Source organism: Sus scrofa, chromosome 14 (assembly GCF_000003025.6).
Source record: "Sus scrofa isolate TJ Tabasco breed Duroc chromosome 14, Sscrofa11.1, whole genome shotgun sequence".
Classification (NCBI taxonomy): domain Eukaryota; kingdom Metazoa; phylum Chordata; class Mammalia; order Artiodactyla; family Suidae; genus Sus; species Sus scrofa.
In genome coordinates this window covers 30428214-30446382 of record NC_010456.5, presented here as the reverse complement: position 1 = coordinate 30446382, position 18169 = coordinate 30428214, and the positions used below count along the sequence as shown (strand labels likewise).

Here is an 18169-nt window from a genome sequence, read left to right as displayed (position 1 = left end):
TTTAGGTTGTTTCCATGTCTTGGCTATTATGAATAGTGCTGCTATGAACACAGGGGTGGATGTATATTTTTGAATTATAGTTTTGTCCAGATATAAACCCAGGAGTGGGAATGCTGGATCATATGGTAGTTCTATTTTTTGTTTGTTTGTTTTCTGAGGAATCTCCATACTGTTTGCCATAATGGTTGTACCAAATTTACATTCCTACCAACAATGCAGGAGGGTTCCCTTTTCTCCACACCTTCTCCAGCATTTGTTATTGGTAAACTTATTAATAATGGCCATTCTGACAAGTGTGAGACGGTACCTCACTGTAGTTTTGATTTGCATTTCTCTAATAATTAGTGATGCTGAGCATCTTTTCATGTGCCTACGGGCCATCCATATCTACGTATCTTCTTTGGTAAGGCGCTATTCAGGTCTTTTGGCCATTTTTTAATTGGGCTGTTCACTTTCTTATTGCTATGTTTCACAAGTTCTTTGTATTATTTTGGCTAAGCGTCCTTTACGAGCTGTGTCTTCTGTAAAAATTTTCTCCCAGCCAGTGGCTTGTCTCCTCATTCTTTTCACATTGTCTTTCATAGAGCAGAAGTTTTTAATTTTAATAAAGTTCAGTTTATCAATTATTTCTTTCATAAACCATGCCCTTGGGGTTGTATTTTAAAAGTCATCTCCTGGAGTTCGCTGGTGGCCTAGCAGTTAAGGATCTGGCATTGTCACTGCTGTGGTGCAGGTTCAATCTCTGGCCTAGGAACTTTTGTATGCTGCAGGTGCAGCCAAAATAAATAAGTAAGTCATCTCCACACTCAGTCTGTCTAGGTTTTCCCCTATGTTATTTTCTAGGAGTTTTACAGTCGTGCCTTTAACATTTGGGTCATGATCTTTTTTTTTTTTTTTTTTTTTTTTTTTTTTGTCTTTTTAGTGCTGCATGTGCGGCAGGAAGTTCCCAGGCTAGGGGTTGAATTGGAGCTGTAGCTGCTGGCCTACGCCATAGCCACGGCAATGTCAGATCTCAGCTGTGTCTGCAACCTACCACAGGTTCACGGCAATGCCAGATCTTTAACCCACTGAGCAAGGCCAGGATCGAACCCATGTCCTCATGGTTACTAGTCAGGTTCATTACCACTGAGCCATGATGGGAACCCCAGGCCTATGATCCATTTTGACTTAATTTTCATGAAGGGTGTACATCTGTGTCTAGATTCACTTTTTGCATGTGGATGTCCACTTGCCTCAGCACCATTTGAAAAGATCATCTTTGCTCCACTATATTGCTTTTGCTCCTCTGTCAAAGATAGGCTGCCTATATTTATGTGGGTCTATTTCTGAGCTCTCTATTCTGTTTCATTGGTCCGCTTGGTCTATTATTTTGCTAATAACATACTGTATTGATTACCAGAGTTTTATTCTAAGTCTGAAAGTTGGTAGTGTCAGTCCTTCAATTTCATGGTGTCATAGTCAGTATGCTAGTGCCCTCCGTGGGTACGAGTTGGTGGTACTTAAAAGCCAGGGTCCCTCACACACTAAACTCTCTCTGCTCAACCAGTCTGAGTGAGCTGGGGCTAGCTGTTGCTTTTCTCCCCAACTTCCCCAGTGAAGTGGTTCACATTTGGGCTATTTCCATCTCTCCTCTAAGCAAGTGTTCTGAGGTCCAAAATAGCAGCTCTACCTTGACAGCACAAAACACATTCCTATTCCCTGTGTCTAAGGATTTCTAGTCTCGCCTCCCACACACAGACAGACTCCTCTTGGAAGAAAAGGTGGTCATGGGGGAAAAAAAGGAAGAGGAGGATTTAGTAATTTCTGTGGACAAGCCCTTCCAGAGAAGAAATAATTAACATTAGCTGTCTCGCCTCCCACACACAGACAGACCTCTTCATGTATATAGAGAAAGAAGAACAGAGAGGAGAGAGAAAAAAAATTAATTTTACTTGAATTTAACTGGAGAAAGAAAAACTGAATTAAAGAAAATGGTTGAGGGAAGAAAAGAATATTCTTTACCACAAAGATATATTATATTCTGAGAATTCCCACTAGGTATATACTATACATTTATTTTGTAAATTGGTTTTTTTGCCACACCCACAGCATATGGAAGTTCCTGGGCCAGGGATCAAATCCAAGCCACATCTGTGACCTATGCTGCAACTGTGGCAATGCCAGATCCCTAACCCAAATGCACTGGGCTGGGGATCAGACCTTTGCTGCCTTGAGGATAATGCCGGACCCCTACCCCACTGTGCCACTAGGGAACTCCTAAGTTCTGTATTTTGATTCATGTCTGGCTTGGCCAGATTTTATCAGCAAGCAGCTTTCCAGAAGGACATATAGATGTTACAGCTTCTAAGTTCTTCCATGTTTGGAAACATCTGTCTTCTTACCTGAACAATAACTGCCTGGATGTGATGCTATCAATCATATTTTCTGTCCCTAGGAACTTTGGAAACAGTATACTATGGCTTCTTTTTCTGGCACTGAATGTGGCTGCAGTGAACTGGTTTTTCTCCTTTTTTATAAGGAATCTGCTTTTCTGCCTGGGGACCTAAAGAATTCTCTCTATATTTTTAGAAATGTTCAATAGATCTCTCTATACTTCTGATGTATTTAGGAATTCTGATATGGGGTAGTTTTGGTCTTCAATTTGTTTCCTTAACTCTTCTTTCTTCTTTCTCTCTGTTCAGCTTATGTCATTTTATCATCTCTCTCTCTTTTTTTTTTTTTTTTTTTTTTTTTTTTTGTCATACCTGCAGCATGTGGAAGTTCCTGGGCCAAGGACTGAACCACAGTGACCTGGCCTGCTGCAGTGACAATGCTGGATACTTAACCCACTGAGCCACCAGGGAATTCCTCTGCTCCTTTGAAGAGTTGTTTTATTTACACCACTTTTTTTTCTTTTTTGGCTGCCCCTCAGCATTCGCAGGCTAGGAATCAGACCCAAGCCACACGATCCTTAACCCATTGTGACAGGATGGGGATCTAACCTGCGTCCCAGCGCTCCAGAGAAAGTTGTTTTCTTTACGTCACTTAAGTTTTTACATAACAAAGAGCAGTATTTTCCTCTGGGTAATGTTTTCTCATGGCCTGAATTCCTCATCTCTCTTTCGATTTCTAGGTTCCTTTCTTTTCTTTTCCCTCTTTTGGTACAGTATGTACTCAATTGTTCATCTAATCCTGTGCAGCTCTACCTAGACCCTCTATTTGCATGTTATGTAAATAAACTTTCCTTAATGCCCCTTGTACTTTATCTGAGACGTCTAATCTTCATTTCCAAGCTACAACTGAAAAATTGGGCAGTGCAGTCTGGACATCTCTGTAGCCAGAGGGCAGTGGGGCTAGCATGGGGAGAGTGCTGTCAAGGTGACGTGTATCATCTGTTGGAGGTCTCTTTCTGAGATTTGTCCCATGTGGTAGTCACCGCATCGGGACCGAGCTAACCCACTCCCAAAGATGAGTGTGCTCAGCTTCAGTCTCAGGTGGATACTACAAGCTGGCTCTTTCAACATCTACTCTCACCTCCTCAGTTCCCTTCCCTTCTGGGAGGAACCCAGCCTCACTCACGGTCAGAGGTGACACTAGTATAGAGATCTGAAGTCTCCTCTCCAAATGAAAAGATAAACTGTGTGAAGAGGAGCCCTCTGCCCTTCCCCCCTCAGTGCCATGCTTGGAAGTACAACAGCCACTGAGACTGAGGGGGTGAGAACTTAGGCACTGAGGACAGCAGCAGAGCAGAAAGGAAGAGGCGGGTTCATTGAGGATGCTGCTGAATGATGAGGCCCCCCGGACCACCTGCCTATACGCTTATCATCATTTAAGACCCCCACCCACTCCCGTTTCCTTAGCCATTCAGTTGGCTAGACCAGCTATGGAAAATGACAACTAGCAGTTTTTCCTGCTCTGGTAGAATCCTGAGGGGTAGAAGAAGGTTTCTAGCTTCAAGATTTCTCCTTGACTTTTACCCAGGCTGCCTAGTCACTTCTTCAGTCTAATTTTCTCCAAAATTGGGCCTGAGGATGGGGAGAATTAAGACTGAAAATTCTAGGGATTTTGCTACTTGTTTTCCTTTCTCCTATCACTATGAACAGGGTGTCCAACAGTCAAAGCACAACTTTTTTTTTTTTTTGGTCTTTTTGCCTTTTCTAGGGCCACTCCTGCGGCATATGCAGGTTCCCAGGCTAGGGGTTGAATCAGAGCTGCTGCTGCCGGCCTACGCCACAGCCACACGGGACCCGAGCCGAATCTGCGACCTACACCACAGCTCATGGCAATGCTGGATTCTTAACCCACTGAGCAAGGCCAGGGATCAAACCTGCAACCTCATGGATCCTAGTCGGATTCGTTAACCACTGAACCACGACGGGAACTCCCAAAGCACAATTTTGTTTCTTTTCTTGGTTGTCAATTTTAACGTTTAGAGGATGAAGCTGACAGGCTTTGCTAGATTTTCCTGGAGATATTTTTAATAGTCAAAAAAGTGTGTTCACTTCATTAGGTACTGAGGGAGAGAGATTCTTTGATCCAGCTTTGCTCAGCCCTATTTGCCCAGAGGTTCCCCTTGCCCAGACTAAAATTGATGGCCAATGATTCCAACTTTCCTAAAATAAAACATGACAAGCTAAAACTAGCCTTCTTTGTTTAAACATTCAGGTCTGGGAATTCAGGCTTTTTTAAAAGGCAGGCAATTCATGATTCATGGATCAATTTAGATAATAACCCCAGTTTTTCGTATACTGCATCTGTTATAACCTCTGTCAGGAAGAACTGTTGATAAAAGACAGTTACTGAGTCATCTAATATCTGTCCAGTCTCCAGACGCCAACGGTAACCTCATTTTGCAATAAGCAGGGGGAAAATCAGCATCGTTCCCATAGTGACAGTTCAGTGGATCTGCAACCCTCATAAGGGGGAATACATGTGAGAATTGGGAATGATAAATCAGACATTTCCAAAGTGACTTTCCAAAGTGCTGTGTCTCTAAAGAACTCGCATCACTCTGATTATTTTTAGTATTCTCTGTGAAAAGAATAATGCTCTGCATGGTTCCCATGAATCTGGAAACCACGTGATCCTGCCCCAAGTCATTGTATGTGTCCACACAGAGCAAAAGTCCCACTCATGTGGCAGTTGGCTTTTGGCAACCACAACCCTCCAACAAAACCATGAAACTGGAAGTAAATGGACTTGTGGAAGAAGGCAGAAAGGGCAGTCATGCAGTCTCCCCATCATGTTCTATAAAGCAGGACCTAAGGGCCTGGCTAAAGACGATGCTCATTCCACCCCCCATTCTATGTGCACGTCCTGCTCTACGGGTCCTGGTGTCTCAGAGCTGTGCAGGGCAGGAGCCTGAGGTGGCCACACACACAGGCTCCTGGTGTCACACACAGGGAGCCAAGGAGATGATACCTGAACTGAGGAAGGAAGCGGCCCACCTGGAGAAGGGAGGTGATGACACAGTGAGGGAAAGTGCACCCAGCGGGGAAGGGAGGAGGAGAGCTGTAAAAGCACATATGAAAACGGCAAGTGACGGGGTGTGGTAGGAGGGGCAGGAGAAGCATGAGCACTCAGCTGGTGTGGAAGAAGTCAAAGGAGGAGGGTCGGGAACACGGGTTCAGGCGCGTGGAAGGAGGCCATGTGAGTGCAGTTGCAGTGCGAGCACTCAAGCCAGGGCCATCTCTGGAGAGCAGTGGTGGTGGCAAAAAGCAGAGTAGGAGATTGGAAAGAAAGTGGGAGGGGAAAAATAAAGGCAGAAAGCAAAGGATTGGAGACAGAGATAAGAAGCAGCTAAGGTTGTTGAGTGTGAAGAGTCTGGCAAGACTTAGCACTGCTTTTGAGGAACAAGAGGATTTCCCAACCCACAAAAGATAGAAAGGGGTGATGAGATACAAGGGCTCTTGGCCGGGAGTGGATGTCAGGAGGGACAGGTGGTAGTGTGGATGGAGAAAGAAGACATAAGACACCTGGACACATGGATAAACAAAATGTGCTACATCCCTTCAATAAAACACTTCTCAGCCATGAAAAGAAGTGAAGTTCTGATACAGGCTGCAACATGGATGAACCTCAAAGATATTATGACACTAAGCGACAGACACAAAGGACAAATACTGTATGATGTCATTTATGTGAAATATGCAGAATAAGCAAATCCATGGAGATACAAAATAGATTAGTGGTTGCCTGGGGCTGGGAGGATGGAGCAATGGGGAGTGGCTGGTTCAGTGGGTATGGGGTTTCCTTTGCTGGGGATGAAAATGTTCTGGAATCGGACACAGAGGATGCTCACACGACTTTGTGATTGTACTAAGTGCCACTGAAAGCACACTGCAAAATGGTTAAAAGAGTACATTTCATGTTATGTGTGTGTGCGTGCATGCATGCACACACACAGTCAGGCCACCAGGCAGGACACAATGTGAGAGTAAACACTAAACACCTAAGATTGTGACAATCTGCAAAATTGTCAGTTATCAAGAAAAGATGAATTACATGAGCTATTAGGCTGAACTACGTGAAACTGCAAAACAGGAGCCATTTCATATGTTCAATCTAATATCATCTTTTAAAAGATAAGGCACTCTATGTGACATTTTATAAGGATTTCTGTCACAAATGATGCCAGATGAAGCCAACACTTGTGCCTCTCACGGCCTTAACTGACCCTGGTTGTCACTCCCCTCCTCTCTTAAAAAGAAAAATCTAGGGTGTTCCTGTTGTGGCTCAGCGGCTATGAACCCTTTTGACTAGTACCCATGAGGATGCGGGTTCAATTCCTGGCCTCGCTCAGTGGGTTAAAGACCTGGCATTGCTGTGAGCTGTGGTGTGGGTCACAGACACAGTTTGGATCTGGCATTGCTGTGGCTGTGGTGCAGGCCATCAGTTGTAGCTCCAATTAGACCCCTAGCCTGGGAACCTCCATATGCCATAGGTGCAGCCCTAAAAAAAGAAAGAAAAAAAAAAAAAAAAAAAAAGCAAAATCTCACTTGGGAAGGGGGATTGGAGATATCATTTTTCACTGGAAAGGAGAACAGCTGTTAGAGCAGACAGTTTGGGTTCTGTTTCTGTTTTGGCTTGGCCAATTCCATTCTGTAGGACCTTGAGCAAACAGGTCAGCCTCCAACTATCAAAACAATTCATGGGGGAACAGGGCGCCCAGGGGTCAACCGAGTCAGAGAAGGGTTTCTGAGGACACAAAGAATCTATCATCACTCTCTACCCCACTGCTGGCCCTCTTAACTGCAGCATTTCCCACTTCACCTTTTAAGGTGGTAAAAAGAGAGAATGCTCTACAAAACCACAGTCACAGGGAGGCAGGTGATCTTTTTCTTTCCTTTTCTTTTTTGGCTGCCCAGAGGCATATGGAGTTCCCTGGCCAGAGATCAGATCTGAGCTGCAGCTGCAAACTATGCTGCAGCTGAGGCAATGCCAGATCCTTTAACCCACTGTGCTGGGCCAGGGATCAAACCTGCATCCTGGTACCTGCATCCAATCCAGTTGTTCCACAATGGGAACTCCAGGGATTCTTTTGTTTCAACAAATAAAATTATACTTCCAACTGTCAAACAGGAAATGAAATGGCTGTTTCAGGGGGTTTTTCAAGGAAATCAAAATCCTTAGCCAATGTTCCCAGCGAGAGTATTAAGATGCAGAACAGATTCTGGGATCTGGGTTTTCTAAGCAAACTAAATACTTGAGGTAGGAAAAAAAAAAAAAAAAGTAACAAAGTAACAGTAGAATTGAAAGAACATACATATATAGGCTGCACCCACGGCATGCTCAAGTTCTTGGCTGGGCCAGGGATCAAATCAGTACCACAGCAGTGACAATGCCAGATGCTTAACCCACTGCACTACCAGGAAACTCCTATAGTGTATTTGTGAACAAAGCTGACCAATAGTTTGGCTCAACTATACCAAGTAACAAAGTGGAAATCTGAATCTGAAAGAGAAGGGATATATGTATACATATATGTATACATATATGACTGAATTACTTTGTTATAGAGTAGAAATTATCACAACCTTGTAAATCAACTGTATTCAATAAAACTTAAAAAAATGAACAAAAAACAAAGTGGAAATTCGTGATTTTACATAGGTAATCGGCACTCTAGACTGTCAGAGATAATGAGTAATAGACCCGATGAATTAATCTTCTTTAGCCTAAGGCTACTTTGAAGTTTTTTTTTTTTTGCTTTTTTTAGGGCTACACTAGTGACATATGGAAGTTCACAGGCTAGGGGCTGAATTGGAGCTGCAGCTGCCGGCCTACACCACAGCCACAGCAACATGGGATCCTAGCCCCATGTACAACCTACATGGCCACAGCTCAAGGCAACGACAGATCCCCAACCCACTGATCGAGACCAGGGATTGAACTTGAGCCCTCATGGGTACTAGTCAGGTTCTTTTCTGTTGCGCCACAATGGGAACTCCCAAAGTTATCTTAAATGGGGTATTCTCACCACCCTTTTGAAATGTATACACCAAGGGAAGAATTATCTGCATACTTCCTTGGTATTTGCTCTCACTGTTATCAATCTCTATCATCAAAGTCTCTCACGTTTTAGTTCACAGCTGCTTGCTTCTCTCTCCAGAGTGAAACACAGGGAAGTACAAAGGGCAAAACAACCCCTTCTTTAGAGTGATGTCACTGTCCTCATTGTTTCTTGCAGGTGCTACTTTCCTAACACTCTTCAAAGTCACTGATTTTCTTTTCTTTTTCTTTTCTTTTCTAGGGCTGTTCCCACAGCATATGGAGGTTCCCAGGCTAGGGGTCAAATCGGAGCTGTAGCCGCCAGCCTACACCACAGCCACAGCAACGTGGGATCTCAGCCTCGTCTGCAACCTACACCACAGCTCATGGCAACGCCGGATCCTTAACCCACTGGGCGAGGCCAGGAATCGAACCTGAAACCTCACAGTTCCCAGTCAGATTTGTTAACCACTGAGCCTGACAGGAACTCTTCACTGATTTTCACATTTTTAGCCACAAAATTTTTTCAAAAGGAAAGGAATTCAAATCCCAGAGCAAGAGAGAAAGAACTGGGGAATGGAGAGGATCCCTGAAAACCTCCCTCTGCTGGGGGAATTGTGATGCTCCCCTCTTAGTCTTTCTGGTTCTGAGAGACAGAAACAAGAAATGTAGTCAACCAGTGAAGGTCATGACATGAGATGGGAGGCTGATTTCTGTGTGTTCCTCCCATTTGCAGACCCACTCTCTCCACCAAGACAGTCCACAGGAGGAGATAAAAGGAGACAAATAAATCAGCACTCAGCTGGGACCCTTTCCTTGCAAGTCTTCACAGACACACTCCTGGGAGCGATATCTGGTTTTGACGCTCTGGTTTATGCTGGGGTTGGGGTGGGATGGGGGTGCAGAACCTCACTGGATCAAGGGGCTTCTGTTTTTCACAAACTCCACTTTCTCACAAAATGACCAAGGGAGAGGGCAATGACCCTGTTTAAGTCAACCCTTGATTCTTTTCCAGACTGAGTCAGAAGAGGACACACATCCCCCAGCGCTATTGGCTGAATGAAGCTGAGTCGTTACTATCTCCTTCATGCTTTCGTTTCCTCCTTTACAAGTGGGGATAATGGCAGAATTACTGCAAAGACTCAGAGGATGGCTGTGGGGTATCTGTGCCTGTCACAGAGCCACTCCCTGTGAGCTACTATTGCCCAGAGCACCATCTCCACCCTGGAGCCTGAGAGATGGGCCAGGTCTCTGAGAAGCAGGACAGCTGTGGAAAGCACTAACAAAGATGTTAAAGACTGAGGTCAACTCTTTGAAAAGCCCAGCCCTTGCACCACAAACCGCACCACATCAGTGGATATTCAATACAATTATACCAAACTACTCTATCTAAGTGAGAATTCATATTTACAAAGTATGCTCTGGGAAAAATCAAGTTTTTCCCTTGATGTGAAAAGCAAGAAACAGTGACCACACAGTAAAATTCTCTTAAAAATGTAATTTTGGGGGGAACTTCTGCTCTTAGGTTGGGTGTGACTAACAGTACTTTGATTCAAGAATAAAAACAGAAAATAGCATTCTTTAAAATCAGTTTTGTTTCATTGTTTAATAAACTTGTCAGAAACCTTTGTAATTTAAATACAGAAGGAAGTGGGTTGGGCTTAGCTTACAGCTCATTCCAGGAGTAGCACACACATTCCATACACAATGCACATGTGTGCACATACATACACAGTTCCACTAGGAGATGTTTAATATTTTACTTTTAATTTAAAGAAAAGCAGACTTCTTTTTAAAAACAGCTGCCAACCCTCGCACCAAATCTGTATTCTTGGGATCTATTTCCTTAAAATCAATTTCGATGAAAGAAAAAAATATCTTTGAGGAAAAAAATTGAAACCCAAGCAATAAGGGCTTCCATTGAAATGCTGTGCTATCACTGTGGTCTGTGGCGTGAATGGCCAACAGGGACCTGCTGTACAGCACAGGGAACTCTATCCAATATTCTGTGATCATCCAGTGGGAAAAGAATTTGAAAAAGAATGAATGTGTGTATAGGTATAACTGAATACTTTGTTGTATAGCAGAAATGATCATAACATTGTAAATCGACTATACTCCAATAAAACTTTAAAAAATAAAAAATGCTGTGCTATAAGATTGTCTGAGATCTTATTTTCTACTTGCTTTCAAGTTCCCAGTGTTTTGTTTTGTTTTTTTTCCTAAAGGACCTGTCAACTCACTCCTACCCTAGTCCTAAGTAGCATGCTTGAAAACAAGGAGACACACAACACAGATGACTTGAAACCCCATTTGAACCCCCACATGGACTGCATCTCTGAGGAGCCTCTCGTGCATTGCCCGCAGCAATAGACAGCATGGCAGAGCTGAGAATGCCCACCCACGGCCCACTGACCTTCTGGTGACTTGTGACTTCGTCCCTGCTTCTCCCCAGCTCCTCGGCAAGTTTCACGTTCTCCTCTTGCAATGCTGAAAGCTGCTGGGACTTCTGAGCTGCTGCCTGCTTGAGGGTTTCGCTGCAAGGACAGTGAGTGCACGGTTACCATAGAAACAAGACAGGCAAGGAAACTGTGGGAGACGACAAGCTTCACAGCACTGAGGAAAATATATCTGGGTCACGTGCCTGACAGGATCTATAATAACAGGATGCAGTATTATCCTCACGCACAGGGAGGCAGGTGGCCTGAACCTCTCAGGAGGAGGAATGCTGCCCACGATTAGTACATTTTTTTTCAAACCTAATCTGCCCTATGTCCACCCTCTCACACCCACCCTTACCCCACTTCTAAACACTCCCATACAACAAGTAGTGTTACTATAAAATAAATGACAGATGAAATGGTCAGTAGTCCCCTTATTTCTATTAGGAAATTATACTAAAACCTATTATGTTGATAAAGTGATTTACTTTGCTGCCACAGCACTGTTCTAACTGTACAAATCCGTAATCTGTTTGTTTGTTTTTTCCTTGCAGAAATGTAAATCTAATGGTTCTGTTTGCCAGTATCTGTCAAGTGTTGGCGTGAATCTAGGTATGTTTTCAGGACAACCAGAGGTAAGATACCCAAAAGAAATGCAGTTTTCTAATTACATAACAAGTGTCTTGTTTTAACTGTATTCTTCCCATAATGCTGACTTGTAATTAAAAGCAACAAATAAAAAATACAGCTTGCTAACCTATATCATGAATATCAGCATACAAAATGTGAGCAGGGTTAAATGTATTTATTAAACATCTTTCCATTGTTAAGCTTAATTGAAAATATGTCTCAAATTATTACCCTTTACCTATGTATATTCAAAACAGTTTATCTGATCACTGAATTTTAGTTTAATACCATAGAAGGTCTTGATGCAATTATGAATTTGAAGTCTGTGCTGGCTATACTCCATTTAGTGAGCTGTCATACGTGGCTGAATTCTGAATCAAGTCATCTGGGTAGGAATCCATCTGCTGATGCATGAACACATCTATTTTTAACTTCAATTGTCTAAAGGGTGGCAGTGCTTGGCATCTTCAGTTTTCCTGATTTTTAATTCTCCACACACCTATATCATACCTACAGGGCTGACCTCATGAAGACACAGGGGACTATGTCCACACAAAAAATGCTCTTGGCACATTAAATTTGGCACTTCACAGAGATATTTATTTAGCAAGTGAAGAAAAACTGAGAGGGGGGTTCCCATCATGGCTTGGCAGTAATGAACCCGACTAGTATCCATAAGGATGTGGGTTTGATACCTGGCTTCGCTCAGTAGGTTAAATATTCAGTGTTGCCGTGGGCTGTGGTGTAGGTTACAGATGTGGCTCAGACCCCACATTGCTGTGGCTGTGGCGTAGGCTGGAAGCTGCAGCTCCAACTCGCCCCCTTCCCTGGGAACTTCCATATGCTGCAGGTGTGGCCCTAAAAAAGAGCCCCCCCAAAAAAAAAAAAAAACTGAGAAGGAATTTTAGCCTCAGGCAATTAATCATTCAAAACCTGGGAGGTAATACCCCACTCACATCAATGGACAGATCCTCTAGACAGAAAATCAGTAAGGCAACAGATATCCTAAAGCACACAATAGAAAAGTTAGACTTAATCGACATTTTCAGTAGATTATATCCAAAAAAATCAGAATATACATTCTTCTCAAGTGTACATGGAACATTCTCAAGAATTGATCACATACTGGGGTACAAAGCTAACCTCAACAGAAATTATTTCAAGTATCTTCTCTGACCACAATGTCATGAAACTAGAAATCAACCACAGGAAACGAGAAAAAAATACTACATGGAGACTAAACATGCTACTAAAAAACCAATGGGTCAATGAAGAAATCAAGAAGGAAATTAAAAAATACCTCGAGACAAATAATAAGGAAGACACAACCACTCGAAATCTATGGGATGCTGCAAAAGCAGTGCTCAGAGGGAAATTCACAGCTATACAGGCTTTCCTCAAAAAAGAAGAAAAATTTCAAATCGAGAACTTAACCCACCACCTAAATGAATTACAAAAAGAAAAAGAAGCACAAGAAAAACCTAAAGTCAGCAGAAGGAAGGAAATCATAAAGATCAAAGAGAAAATCAATAAAGCAGAGATTAAAAAAATAATAGAAGAAATAAACAAAACCAAGAGCTGGTTCTTTAAAAAGGTAAACAAAACTGACAAACCTCTGGCTAGACTCACCAAGAAGAGGAGAGAAAAAACCCAAATAAACAAAATAAGAAATGAAGAAGAAGTCACAACTGATACTAGAGATACAAAAAAAAACCCATAAGAGAATATTATGAACAATTGTATGCCAACAAATTTGACAACCTAGAAGAAATGGACAACTTTCTAGAGACTTACAGCCTACCAAAACTGAATCAAGAAGAAACAGATCAACTGAACAGACCAATCACTAGAAATGAAATTGAATATGTCATAAACACATCCCCTACAAATAAAAGTCCAGGACCAGATGGCTTCACAAGTGAATTCTACCAAACATACAAAGAGAAACTTATACCCAGCCTCCTTAAACTTTTTCAAAAGGTTGAAGAAGGAACACTCCCAAAGACATTCTATGATGCCACCATCACCCTAATTCCAAAACCAGACAAAGATACAACCAAATAAGAAAACTATCAGCCCATATCTTTGATGAATGTAGACGCAAAAATTCTCAACAAAATTTTAGCCATCCAAATCCAACAACATATAAAAAAGATCATACACCACGACCAGGTGGAATTCATCCCTGGTGCACAAAGATGGTTCAACATATGCAAATCAATCAATGTCACACACCACATTAACAAAAGAAAAGTTAAAAACCACATGATCATCTCAATAGATGCAGAGAAAGCATCTGACAAAGTCCAACATCCATTCATGATCAAAACTCTTACTAAAGTGGAGAGGAAACATACCTTAACATAATCAAAGCCATTTATGACAAACCCACGGCAAATGTAATACTCAATGGAGAAAAGCTGAAAGTCTTCCCACTAAAATCTGGAACAAGACAAGGATGTCCACTCTCATCACTGTTATTCAACATAGTACTGGAAGTCCTAGCCACAGCAATCAGACAAACCAAAGAAATAAAAGGCATCCAAAAAGGAAGGGAAGAGGTAAAACTGTCACTGTATGCAGATGACATGATACTATATACAGAAAACCCTAAGGACTCAACCCAAAAACTACCTGAACTGATCAATACATTCAGCAAAGTAGCAAGATATAAGATTAACATTCAGAAATCAGTCACATTTCTGTATACTAACAATGAAATAGGAGAAAAGGAATACAAAAATACAATACCTTTTAAAATTGCACCCCCCAAAATCAAATACCTGGGAATACACCTGACCAAGGAGGTAAAGGACCTAAATGCTGAGAACTATAAAACATTAATCAAAGAAATTAAAGAAGATGTAAAGAAGTGGAAAGATATGCCATGCTCCTGGGTTGGAAAAATTAATATTGTAAAAATGGCCAGACTACCCAAAGCAATCTACAGATTCAATGCAATCCCCATCAAATTACCCATGACATTTCTCACAGAACTAGAACAAACAATCCGAAAATTTATATGGAACCACAAAAGACCCAGAATTGCCAAAGCAATTCTGAGGAACAAAAACCAAGCAGGAGGCATGACTCTCCCAGACTTCAGGCAAGATTACAAAGCCACAGTCATCAAGACAGTGTGGTACTGGTACCAAAACAGACAGACAGACCAATGGAACAGAATAGAGAACCCAGAAATAAACCCAGACACCTATGGTCAATTAATCTTTGACAGGGAGGCAAGAACAGAAAACGGGAAAAAGACAGTCTTTTCAGCAAGCATTGCTGGAAAACCTGGACAGATGCATGCAAATCAATGAAACGAGAACACACCCTCACACCATGCAGCAAAATAAACTCAAAATGGCTTAAAGACTTAAATGTAAGACAAGACACCATCAAACTCCTGGAAGAGAACACAGGCAAAACATTCTCTGACATCAACCTTATGAATATTTTCTCGGGTCAGTCTCCCAAAGCAACAGAAATAAGAGCAAAAATAAACCCATGGGACCTGATCAAACTGACAAGCTTCTGCACAGCAAAGGAAACCAAAAACAAAACAGAAAGACAACTTACAGAATGGGAGAAAATCGTTTCAAACGCTGCAACTGACCAGGGCTTAATCTCTAGAATATACAAGCAACTTATACAACTCAACAGCAAAAAAGCCAACAACCCAAATGAAAAATGGGCAAAAGACCTGAATAGACATTTTTCCAAGGAAGATGTACAGATGGCCAACAAGCACATGAAAAAAATGCTCAACATCCCTGATTCTTAGAGAAATACAAATCAAAACTGCCACGAGATACCACCTCACACCAGTCAGAATGCCCATCATTAATAAGTCCACAAATAACAAACGCTGGAGGGGGTGTGGAGAAAAGGGAACCCTCTTGCACTGTTGGTGGGAATGTAAGCTGGTACAACCACTTTGGACAACAGTATGGAGGTACCTTAGAAATCTATACACAGAACTACCATATGATCCAGCAATCTCACTCTTGGGCATATATCCAGACAAAACATTCCTTAAAAAAGATACATGCACCCACATGTTCACTGAAGCTCTATTCACAATAGCCAAGACATGGAAACAACCCAAATGTCCATCGACAGATGACTGGATCAGGAAGATGTGGTATATGTACACAATGGAATACTACTCAGCCATAAAAAAGAACAAAATAATGCCATTTACAGCAACATGGATGGAACTAGAGACTCTCATACTGAGTGAAATAAGTCAGAAAGAGAAAGACATCATATGATATCACTTATATCTGGAATCTAACATAAGGCACAAATGAACCTTTCCACAGAAAAGAAAATCATGGACTTGCAGAATAGACCTGTGGTTGCCAAGGGGGAGGGGGAAGGAGTGGGGTGTATGGGAGCTTGGGGTTAACAGATGCAAATTATTGCATTTGGAATGGATTAGCAATGAGATCCTGCTGTGTAGCACTGGGAACTATGTCTAGTCACTTATGATGGAGCATGATAATGTGAGAAAACAGAATGTGTACATGTATGTGTAACTGGGTCACCATGCTGGACAGTAGAAAAAAAACTGTATTGGGGAAATAACAACAACAACAACAAAAAACCTGGGAGGCTTAATTTTAATTATGGATCAACACACACACACTCTCTCACTACAGCTAAAGGTGATCTTCTGGCCAAAGTCCGTTGGCTATTGACACATCAGAAGACATTACTTATGAAGAAATAATCATAAGCCAAACCGTTTGTTGCCAAATAGTCACTGCCTTTGTTACGGGCTATCTGGTCTCCACATTTGTGTGGCCTGTCAGTGAAAGTTTGTGATCATGTTCTTTCTTTCTCAAAGATTTTCATCCTTTAAAGTTTGTTAAAATCCTTGGTTTCTATTAAGAGCCCTCAGTAAGGAAAATTAAACCAGGGGTCAAGCATATATCAAGATGCTTTAAGGTTTAAAAATAAAGTGACATTTGTTCAATGTTTTCCATTCTACAAAAGGCTTACATGTACATTTTCTCATTTCATCTTCAAAGTCCAAAGAAGTTAATGTTACCATTTATATTTTGAAGATGACAAAAATGAAACTCAGGGAAGTGAAAGATTTGTCCCAAATCACGTAAGCTGCAGAACCATGAAAACTAGAGTTAAAACTGGCAGATCAACCTCAGCTGTGATTCAAATATAGAAACACCTTTCACTGTTTCTTTAGACCAGAGTGGATATTTCATAGAGGCAGGAAGCTCTAACAGCTCAACTTCTGGACACACTCTAAGAAATAATTCTGAAAATACTTACAAATGTATTTCTCACATTTTTTAAAGCTACTTTTCTTTCTACCTTGCAACAGAAGATTGTCAGTTTTAAAACTGAGAGCCAAAATAAACATTGCTAATATTGACTGCAAACATTCTACTTAGGAATCTATCATAAATCTATTAATCACCATGCTAAATATATTCTAGATTTATTACTGTGCCAGGTGAGTTATTAAAGGCAAACATTAAATAGTTTATATGGTTTCTCCTGAGATTCAGAATTACACACCAGAGAGAAACCATTTTATTCCCTCTGTCCAAATAAAAATACGAGCTGGCTAACCAATATCAAGTGTTTTCCTAAAACCAGGTTAGTTTTAGCATAGAGGAAAGGGAACATTTAGTTACATGAGCTGGGCTTCCAGTGCCAAGGACAAGATCCTACAGGAGGTGGTACCTGTTAGAACTCCTGTGTCTATACAGCTGTCTCTTTTCCATCAGGAACCATAGTCCTAGCAGGTCAAGGGAAACACCTAAAAAGCTCTAGAGGATGTGAAGATTCCAGATATGTCTAAACCAGAGAAAAACAAACCGCTGCTCATTCTCTAGCTTCGAGTGCTGGAGGATAAGGCTGAGAAACAGTGAAATGACTGTTTGTTTTTGTTTTGTTTCGTTTTGTTTTGGTTTTTTTGTTTTGTTTTGTTTTGAGAGGCACTATTCTCAGTATGTAGTACGTTTATATCTGATGGTCCCTGAAATGTGGCCAGGTCTAGGGCAGGGAGCAATGAGTCACTGGGAGCAGGGGGCCCTTTCAACCTCTCCTCACACCTCCCTCCACCAGCTTCTCTTGGACATCACTGTGATGTCTCCTGCTGCCCCTCTGTCCTGCTAAGACTCCCTCCCGGCCATCATGTGCCAAGTCACTGGCACAAGACAGGATCCTGTGGTCTGGTTCCTGCCCCGCCCTCGCCCCCGCCACTGGGAAGGAGGCAGGCCTGGTGGAGGGGGATGGCAGCATGGCTGCCAGGCTTGAGTTCCCCTGCCTTCCACCACAGGCTTCAGGCTAAGCTTTCATTATTCCATGGGGTTGCTGGAAGAAGGGGGCACAAAAGGAGTTTCTCTCTTGACAGAAGTGAAACCACCACATGCTGACTAGGGGATGGGTGACGTGACAGAAAAACTGGGGATGCTGACACTGAAATACTGGACCAGTGCAATGGCGATTATGGGAGACTCCTGGGTGGTGCTGCGGGGGAGAAGAACTTTCTGACCCCCCAGAGCTCTCTCAGCTAGGTCCTTTCTGGCCCTGCCCACCCCCAGAAGTGGGCTTACGGCAGAGGGAGGTGAGTGGAGGAACATTCTCCTGCTGCT

The 18169-nt window shown here is 42.2% G+C and overlaps 1 protein-coding gene across 19 annotated transcripts in view; it reads right to left on the bottom strand.

Annotated features, from left to right (window-relative positions):
* CLIP1 (CAP-Gly domain containing linker protein 1) overlaps nt 1-18169 on the bottom strand; it is a 146226-nt gene that overhangs the window by 20713 nt on the left and 107344 nt on the right. For all 19 annotated transcript variants that reach the window (XM_021072961.1, XM_021072963.1, XM_021072964.1 and 16 more), the window contains one exon: nt 10886-11006. In XM_021072961.1, the coding sequence (XP_020928620.1) occupies nt 10886-11006 (121 nt within the window). The remainder of the gene's footprint in view (nt 1-10885; nt 11007-18169) is intronic.